Below are 15,110 nucleotides of genomic sequence, written 5' to 3'. Positions count from 1 at the left end.
GATAGATGGTGCAGCATTTCTTAGTGTACATCATCAGATCCAACTGATGTACTGCCAGACTTATGAAGGGCCACTTTGAGTTCCATCAGTGTAAAGGGACAATTATACTCATAAAGACAATAAGCTCGAAAAGATAGAGGTGATTACTCTGCCCGTATCTTGATAGTTAAGAAAGTGGAGGAAAAAGCAGAAGTGCTAGATACCTGGCAAAAGCTTTCACCCAGAGTACTGGTTTTTCTCCAGGTATCAGCTACTTCCTGGCCATCAAGAGAGGGACAGAATTATATTGCTCACTGACCTTTTGAATCTTGTCCCATATGACTTTGGAACTGGTGGTAGAGAATATGCTAGTTGTGAACTTAATTCAGGATTTCTTCTGACTTTGACATCTTACCAACTGTACATGTGCATGGGCCTACTGGAAAGCAATGAGGTGCAAAAGTGAAAAGTATCCCAGGCCCATTTTTGAGCCTTCCATGCCATGTGGCAGGCAAGATTCCACCACGGACATGGATATAGTGGAAAATGTGTCAAGGTTTTTGGAATACATTGAACAGCTACTTGTATAATACATTCAGTTACTGCTGCCACACAGTCGTGTATTGATGGCTCACAGATGATGGCAGGATCAAGTTCTGCGAGAGCAGTCAAAGAGGTCCAGTTTGCTTAATCCAGCTTCTACTGGGCCACACAGGTCAGGAGTCATCAACCACAGCCAGTCTCTCTCAAAATTAAAGGAAAATGACCACTGCCTTGTGGATTATTGTCAACTCTCCATGAAAATGGGGAATAGTGAAAGAGAACAAATTGAAAGATCAATAGCAGTAAATGACTGACTTGATATATGAAAATAAGTAGAAGAATTGCTATTGAAAAGAGAGAGTTTGTGATTAGAGAGCATACTCTCTATGGAGTGAGCCCTCCTATTAATATCAGCACTTTCCCAGAGGGGATGATGCCCATTAAAGTCCCCCCAAGATTACAAAGGGAGACAGCAACTGTTCAATGAGAGCATCAAGGTCTGATTGATTATAGGTTTCTCCAGATGACAAGTAAAGAGAACAAACAGTGATGGTACGACTCAAGGAAACACAGGTGGCTACAGCCTCCAAGGGTGTGTTGAGAGACAAAGACGGTGGGTACATGCTGATCAACAAACAGTGCCACCCCTCTATCTCACAGTCTGTCATTTCTGTACAAAGAAAACCACCGAAAGGTTCCTGTATCAGCTGCTATCAGAAATATTTCCTGTGAGGAAAGTCATACAGGATGGTAGGAAGCAATGTGTTTTGATGTCATCCAGATTAGAACATAAACCTCGACAGTTCCATTGTATCAAGGTGGCCATTTTTATTTATGTGTAAGCGAATTGGGTGGAGAACCCTTCTATTTACAACCATGTCTTTTTCTTCAGTCTTTATTCAAGGGTGGTCTATCAACCTCCATGGATCTTGCCTTGGGGCAATTGGGCAGGTCTTTGCTGTTGGAAGAGGATTCCAACTGAGGACATAGACAAATGATCGTTTTCCATCTTTGGGTTGGAGAAGATGATGTACCTGAGGAAATGCCTGTACCCTGAACCAAAGGAAGTTGATCTTGGGATTGCTGGAATTATGTTAGGAACAGAGATGGGAGTTGAAGTTGATTCATCAACTTTTTTAACCATGGAGGTCAAAAGACCTTTCATTTGGTTTGAGAGGCACAGAGAGATTCATCTGCACTCCTACTGTAGTAGTGGAATGAAGTGCAGTAGCATACTTCTGAGATGAAGTGGTGGACAGCAACTTTTGAGCCTCAGGGTAAGTAATGTTTTGAGTTGTTTTCAAATGCTGCACCTCTTTTTCTTCCAATCATTTAGAGCAAGAATGAAAGTAGGATGGGTGAGAGCTACTGTAAATGATGCAATGAGGGTATGTTTAATGCTCATAGGCATCATGGTCCTCACCACTGAAACGAACACACGTCAAGGAACCACATGACTTTGAGTGACCGAACCGTTGACACTGTAAACATCGGAGAGGGTTTGGAACATATGGTCGTACTCTGCAATTAAGATAACCTGCCTTGATGATGGCAGGTGGACGCGGTGATATAAATGTCAGAATGAGAACATTGGTTGGCATCGTAATTCCATCTTTGCAAGTGGAGATATGCCTCACTGCAGAAACACCTTGGGTGAAGAAACCAGCAAGAATCTCTAACTCAAGGATGTTCTTAAAATCTCTCTCAACAATACTTCCTTATGAGGAATTCAAAGTAGCATGAGGTGTAACCTTAATAGGTATATCCTCAATCATCTTTGAATGCAAGAGGAGTTCATTGTGTTGAGAAGTGGATGAAGCTTTTTTACTGACTTTGGAGAGCCAGCAAGTCCCTCTAGTCCCTTTTGAATGAAAAAGGGAGACATTTGCCCTAAAGATTTGTCTGTAAGAGAATGTAGTGTAAGAAAATGAGGGACAACAGGTGTTGCAGATGCTGAAGATTGCTGCTCAGAATTTTCAAGATGGGGTCTTTTACCTATGGACTGTTTTTTCACTATTTTATTGAAGATTTTATTTAGAGGATCCATAATAAAAAAAGGAATATTTCAGTGCCCACTGACCCCACCCACAATGGAACCCTACAAGGAAATGCACTACAATGCCAAACAAGGACACTGCAGCAACGTCAGGGTTTTGTGAACACTGTACCCAAATACCAGCATCATTTACAATGCCCACAACACCTGTTGAGAACATCCAACACTGGTACTTTGTTGACCCTAGTCCAAGTGGACCAGCTGACTGACCCAAGGGTGTCACCCCACGGCTGCCCATCTACAGGAATTCAAAGTCAAAGTGGCATGTTTGGGTTGAACCCCTCAACCACCAGGACACTCTCCTCCCCTTCACGGGTTACCACGCACAACAAACACTTGGGTGGATGTTTAAATCCCAGAGGAGGTAAACTGAAAGAACTCAACCTTCTGTGACAGGTCCCCTTACCATGTACTGAAATCCACACCGAGGGGCAACAGATTAAAAATGCAGATATTATATCTAGTTGTAGTTTATTGTTTGCAAATTCAATTTCATTAGTCAGCATGTTTTCAGAGATGAGTTTTATATACCCCATTTGTTATGAGATTATCATATTTCTTCTAAAATTGTTTAGAATAAAACTGTTATTACATAGTATTTGAGAAAGATATCTTACTTTTATTTTTAGCCATAAACTTAATATTTCTATGTTTTTGATTTATAAAAGCTTAAAATATGTTTATATGTTTGACCTGCTTGAAAACTATGAAAGTATTTACAATGAACCTGTAATATTTTAGCAGTTTAGATGCTATTGGGCATTATTTTGGCTAATGTTACTGTGATATACCAACAATGGCTAGAAATTATTGGCACTATTGGTGATTTGTACTTATGTCATCAGTTTATTCATAAATAATTCCAATAAACTGAAACTGTTTCTCTGGTTTCAGAAGATAACAGCTGATTGCAAATATTTGTGTTAAGACTGAAATTGTAATGAAATTCACCCTTCCATAACTATTATGAAATATCTCTTTATTCATGTTAAAAATTTCTCAATTTCCATGCAGCTTTTGGACGTAGTTATGACACTCATTGCTTCATGTCTCAATGTTATAAACATGTGTTAACCCTTATGAACAATTAAAGGCTACATACTGCAACCTTTGACTCAAGCTAGGGTGTATGTAATTTTCTGTCCTGACTTCATGGAAAGTAACTTATTGAAGCAGGTAATAAAAAAGCCTGTACAACTGACTGAGCTTAAAATTTGATGTAGACTATTGGTTAAAACATACATGTAATCTTTGAACTTGTGGGGTACATGACTTTGTTTTGCCACAGCACTTGCATTGGGTAGTTCCATAGTTCTGGTTCTCTTCCTTGATTTAGACACTGTTTTCTTGTCTTTAACTCCAAGCATGAGATGACACAGAAGAAGAAGCCCTGTGTTTGTGAAATAAAGAATTTTATGTTTAAATGTTATTCTTTAATGTTAGGCCTGGTAAGGTTTATTGGTTTGGGCAGTCAACTCATAATATACATGTTTGAACTCCATCACAGAACATGCTTGACTTTTAAATCTAGTCTATCACTTCAAAATTTAAGTACAGCAAGCATGGATAATCCTCAAGCAGTGTTGCATGATATTTGACAAACAGACAGACAAATCTTTACTGTCTGTGTATAATTAATTATTCACTGAACAGTCCTTAACCTGTATTTTCTGTTGGATGCTGGTGCACCTGACTACTCACTTGCAGTAGATATTATCTTATCAGAAATCTTGTAAAATAATTCATGAGTCAGTTCTGAATTGATTATGGAAATTGATTAAACCTTGATCTTGTGTGTGTGTGTGTGTGTATGTGCCAATCTTTGATACAATAGGTTTCACCAATCAATCTTGTTTTTCAATTTTTAGTCTCATAAGAAGCAATAGTTTTTAGCTTGAAGTCACATGTTATTGTAAAATCAGTGTACAAAATTCCAAATTGTTTTCTTGCAAAATTTTAAGAGATTTTTAATATAATAATGCTTATTACCTTTGTTCAGCTTTGTAATGATATGGTCCTGCTTGTTATTAAGATATTTTTCAAAGTTTCAAATTCACATCTACTCAAATATCTAGTTTTTATTATTATTGTAGCTACATAATGAAGTAGCTTCAATAACTAACTGGTGACAGCCTAAAAGTTTGGTAGAAAGCTCCTTATGCCATCTAAAACTCGCAAGGTACCTTTTCATTTTGATGGCTTTCAGTATTCTTTGCTTTCCTTCTGATGAAATTGATCCTTGAGAGTACTGTCTGATCAAGTGGTCCAAGTGCTTCAGATATAAACAAACCTTCTTAAGTCAGCAGTTACAGGCTGGCCAATGCCATAGATCTTCACAACGTGAGTAAAAGTTCTATGTCCTGAGGAGAACTTCTCCCAAACTAGAAATTTCTTTTCTGCCACTGTCTCATCCCACCAGCAAACTCTTTCTCTCTCAATTATGAGTTTATATAAATATATGCTCAGAAATGCAGGTCTTTCAGTGAGAAGCATTCTTTTAAACTCTTTTTAACAAAAGAAAATCAAGGAGAGGCCAATATGCATGTTAGTAAGACAAAATATTTCACAATAAGTTCTGTTTTCATGGTACTAAAGATTTATCTTTCCCATGTTCTTGTGGTATTTTCCAGATTAATTGACTTCCATACAATTATCAGATAATTAGATCCACTAGTAATGGAAGACTCAATCTGAAAATACAGGAAGTAGTTTGTGTTTGATAACTTGACTGAAGTTTGTCAGTGTATGTGAACTAATGAGTCTGAACAAATTTAACAAAACAAACAAAATCTTTGTCATAAAATGAACAAAAAAAGAAAATATAGTATATGCACTTGTTAATATATAAGAAGAGAGTCATTTCTACTTGTTCATGATCAGATCCCCATTTTTCTCTTCCACAAGATAGACTTTTAAATAGTTGAAAGTTGACTAATGCTACTTGACTTTTAAAAGGAGATCATAAAAATTGCTCAAGCAATATTAAGTCTATCAGTCTTGCATCATATTTCAGGGAAATGTTTTCTGAAGAGAAATATATATGTAAAAACGGCTCGTTTGGGTTGAGAAAATATTTTACGTAGAGGAGTGAACAACGTTTCGACCTTCTTCGGTCATCGTCAGGTTCACAACTGGTTGACGATGACCGAAAATGGTCGAAACGTTGTTCGCTCCTCTACGTAAAATATTTTCTCAACCAAAACGAGCCGTTTTTACATATATATTTCTCTACAAGTGGGTTTTCTCGACATCACTGAAAAGAACATAATTGGGAAAGCATATTCTGAAAGAGTTTGGAAGCTTGAGGATGTTTCTAGATCAGAAAGACTTTACTCAAAACAAATCAGGTTAAAATCACTGCTCAAGTAGTAATTCACAACTGAGGAGAAAGAACGTCAGCTTAAAAGGACAATTAAAAAATCACTGTCACTTGAAAATACATGAAAGAATTAAAGCTCTTGAAACAAAAGCTAAAGAAAACACAAACAAAAGTTGTATTAGTAAATGCAAATATCATCCAGTTGAGCTGAGACAAGAAATTTGAACATGCCTACTCAATGCAATAGTGAGGAAAAGGTATGTTGTCTCGAGTATAAGTACAACGGGTTGTTGGTACTGCATATAAAGGTTGTGTTGTCCTCCTACTGGTGGAAGCTACCATACAGCAAAGTTTATGTTAATTACATAAATTTACTGGGAATTAGGTTATGGTTATTGGTATGCAAATCTCATAGGCAGGTGCAAAATGGAAATAGCATTTCTGTGAAGATGAGTTATCTTAAAAATCACATGTAGATATTTAATAAATTTAAATATTTCTTACCTGAGGTAAGCATCGATCTGCTTCTTTTAATCGCTTTATACAAACATCAACAAATGAGTGTATTTCCCCCTTCTCTCGAGCAGTGGTTAGGTCAACACTAGACAGCAGGAATGCATTATTGTCACAACGATTACGTGACAAGGTGAAGCACACAACTGGAAGCTTCTCCAATTTAGTAAGATGATGTATTAAAGCAATGTATGTGTTCTTCTCCTATCAGTAAAAAATTGTATTTGGATTTAAATATTAACTTTTTCTAAAAATGTACAGTTTTTATTTATTTTTTAATGATAACCATGATCCACCTCAAAGTATTAACTTTCAAGTGTTTGGAAATGGTTTGAATAGTAATTAAAAAAACAAAACTTTATTATAAGCCTACTGCAGCAAGAAATATAGAATATTTCAACAAGATTTTGTGATCTTTGATTATGAGAAGAATTATGTCCACTTACTAATAATAATTAATAACATCAGATATCTGCTGTTTGAGTAAAAGAAGTTCAGTAGTGCATTTACAGTTATTGAGCATAAAAGCAGCCAAATATTTCAAAATGGTAACCTTTCCTTCGTTCAAAAGTTCCTAAGACTGCAGTAAGTTACCTTGTTTGAGAGGTAAACTGAAAATGCTACTGCACAACATGGCAAAGTAAACATTGTGTAATTATGAACTATTTTTGATGAACATTTTAGAAGTTTGCTGTACTTAAAAACTCTTTTTCACTCAAAGTTATTGAACTTTATTGTTCACACAGTTTTAGATTCCACAAAAACAAAACAAAATAAAACAACCTGTTGAGGCATGACATTCTGTCTTGGTCCCTTTGGACCTCTGGTTTGTTGGAATTTACTGGCTCTCTCATTTTTGGCATTGACAGCTGCTTGGTACCTGAAAATGTTTTTAATATGATTTCTACTACCTTTATAATGGAAAAGGTGAGTAAGAAATAAATCACTGACACATCAAACCACCTCCTAAGAAGTAGTGTGTTTACAGTTGTTAGATTAGATTTTAAATAAATAACAATAAGTTTGTATTTCAGTCAAAGCACCTTCTTAAATGTCAAGTTATTCCAATTGGAAAAAGGCTAACCACAGTACAAATTAGAAAAACTGTCCTCTTTTCAGGTGTGGGGTCAGCTGAGTGTGCCATGAAGCTAAAATTATTTTCCTATGTGCTGTGAGCATAAATTGTTTGGAATCAACAGATTTGGACAGACATTAGCAAATTAACATTATGGCTATTATATATTCTAACACTGCATTCTATATCTAATCCTTGAGAGATTTTCTAGAATGAGAGAAGAGAAATAGTAAGTGTATTTTAACAACACAATGTTTACCATATTCACTGTCATTAACATTCTGCTCAATCCATAGTTTACTTGGCCAGCTAGTTAGTTGTTGGAACACTTTATAAAGCCACAAGTATAACAAGCCTAATATTAATGTTCTAACAGCAGCTTAAAAAAGTCATTCCAACTATGCCTTCTTTTAGATACCACTTTTTTTCAGAGATGAGTAAATGTTATAAATACTGATTTTATGATTTGAGCTGAAGTTATTCATTTACATGATTATTACAGCACACATAAATTACTGTGAAAAACAGTTCTGCTTACCCAGTTCCTTTTTTTCTACAATTACTAACTGTGCTAATTCATTAGTTAGATGTTCTAATACATCTAAATAGTATCACTAAAAACAAGTTCTCTTCATTTTGATAAAGGAAGTTGTCTGGTTCATTAATGTATATATACACATTTAAATGGAAAGGATGAGGAAAACAGACATACACAAAAATGTTTCCTAACTATGACCTATCTAAGAACTTTTGCAGAATGTTTAATTTAAGTTTGATATAAATAATGGTTTAAGATGAAACTAAAGGCAAAAACAAATATATGATTGGTTAATTTGTGTTTAAAATTAAGTTTAATATTGTTTGTTTGTGTTTTAATTTCCTGCAAAGCTACATGAGGGTTATCTGTGCTAGCCATCCCTAATTTAGTAGTGTAAGACTAGAGGGAAGGCAGCTAGTCTTCACCACCCACCACCAACTCTTGGGCTACTCTGTTATCAATGAATAGTGGGATTGACCATTACATTATGTACCCCCATGGCTGAAAGGGCAAGCATGTTTGGTGAGATGGAGAATCAAACCTGTGACCCTTAAATTACATGTTGAGTACCCTAATCACCTGGCCATGCCAGGCTAGGTTCAGTATGACAGTGATATTATGAAAATTATATCTAAAATATTTTTGAAGTGTATATGTCCAGAATATTTTCTTTAAGAAAGCATAATTACAATGAAATCTTTAATCTTGATATTGCAATTTGACAGGATTTCCGTGACACTTATTCTTACTGCTATGCTTTATAAAGAAAAAAGAATTAATCAAATTTTTTGATTTTTTAAAACAATGAAATTATAAGTTTATGTTTTAATAGTACACATAATGGAGCCTAAACTTTCACCTCATGTTTCAAAAATACCTTTGGGGGAAAAAAAAATCACTGCCTATTTCATTGTTATTAATAATTACACTTACCCCTTCGTTGAAAATTTATTGTTTTCATCAACAATCAAGAATTTTTCATCACGTGTTTTTCCTCCACTTCCAGTGTAAAGATAGTGTTCCAAAGGCACTGGCCTCTTAAGTGTGCTGATAACATAAATTTTCTTTTTTTTGGTACGCCTATAGTTAAAAGAATATCATTTCTATTTAATAAATACTGGTTTCTCATCAAGTAAGTGTGTCACTGACAGACTTCACAGCATTTTCAGTGAGTTATATATAAGTACCTAATATTTATGGGATTCAAAAAGTATTTTTTAGCTATCATTCTAGAAATTCTAAAAACATGCAATTTATGAATATGAATTTTTGAACATATCTGAAGCCAATCCTTAAGAAATGAAATTTTAATGGGGAAATAAAAGTGATACTTGTTTCATTAATGCATCATTTTATGGTTAAAACATTAAAAGAGAATATTAATAGATGGTGCAAGTCACAAAATAATATTCAAACTAATCTTTGGTTTATTTGAACTCTATAAGATTTCATTATAACAAACTTAATTACTTTTTGCAAAATGAGCTTGAGTGTACCTTATTAGCATTAATTCAGTGTATGATTAAAAACTCACCCAATCCAGTCTGCAAACTCCATTGTATTAGGTACAGTGGCACTTAGAAGAATCAACTCAACATGATCAGGTAACATGATCAGAACTTCCTCCCACACAACTCCTCGCTACAAAATAGTTTGAAAGGAAAACTAGAAACTGTTATTTTTAATAACTCAAACACAACTAACAGTGTAGGGATATAGGAAGGAATTCTAAATTGTTGAATAAATTAATGTTTTTAGTACCAGCTGGGTCTTTCAAAATTTTTATCTGCTAATCATCAACTGGTGTTTACTCAACCCAGGAGAACTTATCAGTAGGAAGATAGTTCAGTATTTGGGGATACAGTACTCAAGAAAATTTATCAATAGGAACATACTCTAGTGTTTGGAGTTGCAACACTCAGGAGAACCCATTAGTAGGAAGATATTTCAATGTTATGAATATACAACCCAGGATAGCTAACCATTAGGAGGTAGTTATAAGATATTGTTTAGTTCTATTCTTTGTACTTCTCTAGTATAAATATTTTCTCACTCAGTTTTAACCTATCATATTTTTAAGTGCTCATTAACAAGTAAACAGGAGAAAGAGAGGGTAACATAAAGGTATGAGGCCAATTTCCATATTTTTCAGGTATGTACACCTCCAATTGATGATTGTCCATACCACTGATCTCATCATGTTGATATGATCTTAGTTTTCAGTACTGTTTGATTTACATCTGTAATCTACAAAACCAAATGGTCAAGAAAACATGAGAAATAAAACAGAATAAACAGAAACTGAAACACCCATTTGGAATGAAAGAGTAAACACATGTCTAAAACATCAACTTCACATGAAGCATTACTCCAAAAGAATTTACTTATTTATGTCCAATCTACTCTATTTAAAAGGTGCATTTTCTTTTATCTTTAGCAAACCACTAATATATTTTAATTCTTTTATTAAATATTTATCTTTAAGAATAGGAAGTGTTAAATTTATGAATAAATTCCTTTCTAAAACACCTTGCATTAAAATCATTTATTTTCTTTGAGCTTGAAATATCCTGAATTTAGCATATAGAGGATTCTCTTTGATGTTTTCTGAAAGGGAACAATTTTGTAAAAGTAAAATTATTACAATACTCTACATTTGTCAAAAAAAGAATAATTCATCAGTAAAACTATATGAAATTGGGCAGTGAATTCTTAATCTTTAGTCCAATTATTGCTAAAACACCCTATATTTAATCAATAATAGAGTAAAAACAAGATATCAGCACATCTAAAAAGTAAATATAAAAACTGAGACTATAGCATTACTAACCTCTGCATCATTGATGTAATGAACTTCATCAAATATTACCCATTCTACATCTCTGATTATATCTGATCCATTGTAAAGCATAGATCTAATAGAAACAAAATTTTTATTTTCAAACATCTCTTGCAAATATGCTAAAAATAAAGTACAAGTATATAAATTTGCAATAATAAGACCATTATTAAAGTGTGTGAAGTTATTCTTTAAAACATTTGCAATATGGTTACACAAGATTTAAATAAAAAAACAAATATTTTTTTCAAAATTGCTCGATATGGCAACTTCACTGTGAGTCCTTAGAATAACAGAAATTCTGCAGAGTGTTAGTAGGTTTAACACTTGCTACAAGCAGGTCAAAGGGTGCATGTTATAAACTTTTAGAGTGGCTTTTACAATATAATTAGATAACTTTATCATCATTGTATGTCAATAAAATTGGCATCACATTATAGTTTATCATTTAAATTTTAATACTTTAATTTCTTAATTCAAAATGAATATTTAAAAAGTGCTAAATACACTTTTTTGTGTGTCATATAGCTTGTTTTGGCTCACTGCTCAGTTAATATTTCATTATGTCTACCATATGAAGTCAGTAGTGGTTAACAAGTTAGAAACTCAAATTTCAGACATTTACAAGATGGAATATAAAATAAGAACCACACATGTTCTTGATTTGCTGAGATACCAGTACATTTTGCACACCTACCAGGGTAACTCTGCCCACTATTCTTTTGACACTCACATATACTTACTTCTCTTAAGTGCACATTCACAATCATTAGAAAGAACACATTCAAAACTATGTACAGTTGACAGTCATTTTTAATTGGGTTGAATGGGGAACTGGTAATTTCATTGGAAATGTTTAAGTGTGGTGACTAAATCATTGCTCTGAACAAAAAAAAGATTTATTTAAACTTACATAGAGCTTAGTTAGAAAATTAGATAGCACAGTGGTTTCATGTATACCAATATAGCAATGTGATAATTTTTTTCTTGGTTTTCTAAGATGCATCTTAGAAATTAAATTGTCATTCCCTTCATTTGAAGAAATAAATAAATCTTAACAAGTATAATGCATGTGTATAAATCAGTTTCATATTATTTTAAGTACTACAGACGTTAATATTTTTCCAAAATGAAAATATATTTCTAACAGATACTTCCACTTGCCACTAGCCTTGAAACTCCTGCCTAATTACATCTGTATATCATGTGGTTCAGCTGTATTTAAGCATGCAAATTAGCATGCTACAGTCCTCTACCAACAGGAATGTGGCAAACATTCCTATCACAGCTAGCTCTTTCCATGTAGTTCAATCCAATCTTCTCTTCAAAATTAGGGGAAAAAAAAACAACAACAAAAGAACAAACTGGAAGTCAGGAGGTAAGTAATTATAGAAAAAATATTTTTTAATGTAGGAAAGTATTAATTTATAATGTAATAATATACTTCCAATCACAATTACAGCTAGTATCCCACATTGAACAGGTGGACCAGTGTAAAATTGCCTTTAAAGGCATCTGAAGATCACCAAAAGAGTTGATGTTTTCTATAGAGAGAAAACACACTCGTGGGAGGTTACATCACACCTGAACTAGATAAATTCTTCATCCATGTAGAACCAACAGGTGAGATGAAACAATGTAACAAATCTAAATCTCTAAGGAGGAGAAAAGTGTGTATAGTAGCTAGAGTATGTTACACAGTACTGTCAACTTCAATCTAGACCATTGGCAATGAGAGGAACTTGACTGCTCAATGGTAGGAGAAGGGTCCTTCTCAATTCACCTCAGGTCTCTGAATCAGAAGGGAAGCCTCTGTTTCAAAAATTGTGCAAATCCAACTCCAGCCAAAACCAGTCACTAAGAAACTGACATCTGGGTGGTTGTTGGAGGGATGGTTCCCAGCCAGAGGGGAAAACTATAAAATAGATGAAAAACTCCAGTCCAACCTGATTGCATTTAGATAAAAAAGCATCAGACACATGGTAGAAGGATAGTCACTTGTCCCACACAGGTATACACTCAGTGCTTTACTCTTGATTGAATGGAATTGTACACAATCAGGAGGATTCTTCCTCCATGATCTATTACCTCAACACCTGTGAGCTGGTAAGAAAAGAGGGGGGGGGATAAGAAATGCATTGAACAGTCCAGAGAAATGCACTGCTAGAGAAATTGCAATGGGAGACCAAGTAGATCATTCCCAATTCTGGCAATCTAAGGAATGTTAAGAGTTGGGCAACAATTTATTTTTGCTTTACTCATTTTAGTCCATGACTGTACGGTCTGGTTTGAACATATGTATGACATAATATTCTGCAAGGATGAAATTCCAAACAGTTTTGTGGAACTCCTCATTTCAACAGCAGGCATGATAGACATTACAGATCTCACAGTGCAGAGTTTAGATACTATGAAAAATAGTAGTTACCTTTCCTACCTGCTGAGGTTTTAATGAGGAAGGAATGATTCAAATAAATGAGAAGATATGTGGAGTGATGTGAAATGTCAATGGTAAACAAATCAGGAAATGTGTTTTAAGAGAAAGGTGAAACATGGAACACAATAAAATAGGTTCAAACATGGTAAAGTGATGGAATGGCTGATCACATCAATATCCCTGTCAAGAAGATTAGGCTGTCTGGGAGATGATTAACCTGAAAGAAACACAATAACATGTTAAGGATGGGGTAAGCAAAAACTCAACAGTATCTGGAGAAATGAAAAGTAAGAAATAAAGCAATCTAAAGATCATTGGTCTAAAAGCCATTTGAGAAACTCAGCTACTTGGACAGTCTGCATGATGACATGCAAGAGCAAACAGATCCAAAGCCCACGTGGGGTGAGGAATGCTAATCCTGTCATTTGATTGCGAGGCAAGATGATCAACACATGCCTGTGGAAGGGGTACCAAATATGAATGGGAAGAATGATTATACAGTAAGGAAAGATGCAATTCACAGAATATAGGGGACAAGGAATAAAACATCACGTATTTGAGAAACGATTCCAAAAAGACCATAAAAGGCCAAAGTAACTCCACAGGCAGGGCAGGAGAAAGCAGGGCAAAATCAGATGGTAAAAATAGGTGATTCTTGCTTGTCTAAACAGACTCAACATGTTCAGGAGGAATTGGGGCAAGGTCTGAAGATAGAGGTTAACCCATGTAATGTTCAACCACTTTGTGAATAAATGTCAATAAATCCCCTGTCAGATCACCTACACCTGAGGTACTGCACTAGTTGCAGGTGTGACTCCTGAAATGGTAACATGAACTTCAGAATTCAGAAGCAAAAAAGATTCAAAACAGAAACTAAAAATATAAGTAATATGACTGCAATAAACTGAGTTTAAATAAAGTAAATAAACTTGGAAATAATATAAGTGAAAACCATTCTGTAAGTTTATTAAAGACAAGTGTGAAACATGTCCAAGCACAAAAGCTGCCCAATGAGAAATGACAGTTCAGTACAGGTGTACAGGAGAAGTCACATGCATCATGTGAATATATCGCACTCCTATTGGTGGTGAAGTGATGCATGATGATTTACATGAGAGACGTTTTTGAATGATTTGATTCCAGTAGGGTGGAATGGAAGGCCTGTGACATGCATAAAGAAAATGTTTGCATACAAGGGGGCAGCAGTGAATAAGAGTAGCTAATCTTGTGAGTAGAGGTAAGTATTGTATTGGAACTCAACATACCTGCGATATCAAACATAAAAACTTTGAGGTTCAGGTGCCTCAACAGGGGCAAAGGAAGGGGCAAAATGCTGTCCAAGTCCACAGCATCCTGATCTATGTCCTTAAGTAACTGCAGAACTGCCTACAGATCTCAAGATCCTTTGGCTCACATTAAAGAAACTATCTTCATACACACTATAGCTGACACTTCCACTTATAAAGCTGCACTTGCAGCCATTGTCACAGTTTACTGAATGTCAGTACCATCAGTAGCCATTGTAGTTATAATATTAAATTGTAAACTCATATATACTGACTGACTACCAGCTACTGAGTAAGAAATAGGATTTGCAATCAAATAAAGAAATTCAAGTCAACAATGGATTATAAACAACACTTGTAAATGAGAAAATCAGTAACTGAATATTCTCAACATGCATTAAATTAAAAAAAAATTGAAATTAAGCACTAGATCTTAGCATCGATGTGCCAAATTGAGAAGTGAAAATTGGGTTCAAATGCACAGTCAGTCAGTTAGAGGGTTTGTTGTGCTCAAACAAGTGGAAG

At 34.7% G+C, this 15,110-nt stretch overlaps 1 protein-coding gene across 5 annotated transcripts in view; it reads right to left on the bottom strand.

Annotated features, from left to right (window-relative positions):
* Positions 1-15,110, bottom strand: part of tst (superkiller complex helicase subunit twister) — a 59,098-nt gene that overhangs the window by 16,484 nt on the left and 27,504 nt on the right. For all 5 annotated transcript variants that reach the window (XM_076490675.1, XM_076490674.1, XM_076490678.1 and 2 more), the window contains exons 11-15: positions 10,854-10,938; positions 9,558-9,664; positions 8,957-9,103; positions 7,194-7,290; positions 6,402-6,614 (exon numbers count right to left, since the gene is read on the bottom strand). In XM_076490675.1, the coding sequence (XP_076346790.1) occupies positions 6,402-6,614; positions 7,194-7,290; positions 8,957-9,103; positions 9,558-9,664; positions 10,854-10,938 (649 nt within the window). The remainder of the gene's footprint in view (positions 1-6,401; positions 6,615-7,193; positions 7,291-8,956; positions 9,104-9,557; positions 9,665-10,853; positions 10,939-15,110) is intronic.

This window comes from Tachypleus tridentatus, chromosome 2 (assembly GCF_004210375.1).
Source record: "Tachypleus tridentatus isolate NWPU-2018 chromosome 2, ASM421037v1, whole genome shotgun sequence".
In the NCBI taxonomy this organism is placed as follows: Eukaryota; Metazoa; Arthropoda; class Merostomata; order Xiphosura; family Limulidae; genus Tachypleus; species Tachypleus tridentatus.
This window is presented reverse-complemented; position numbering and strand designations above follow the sequence as displayed.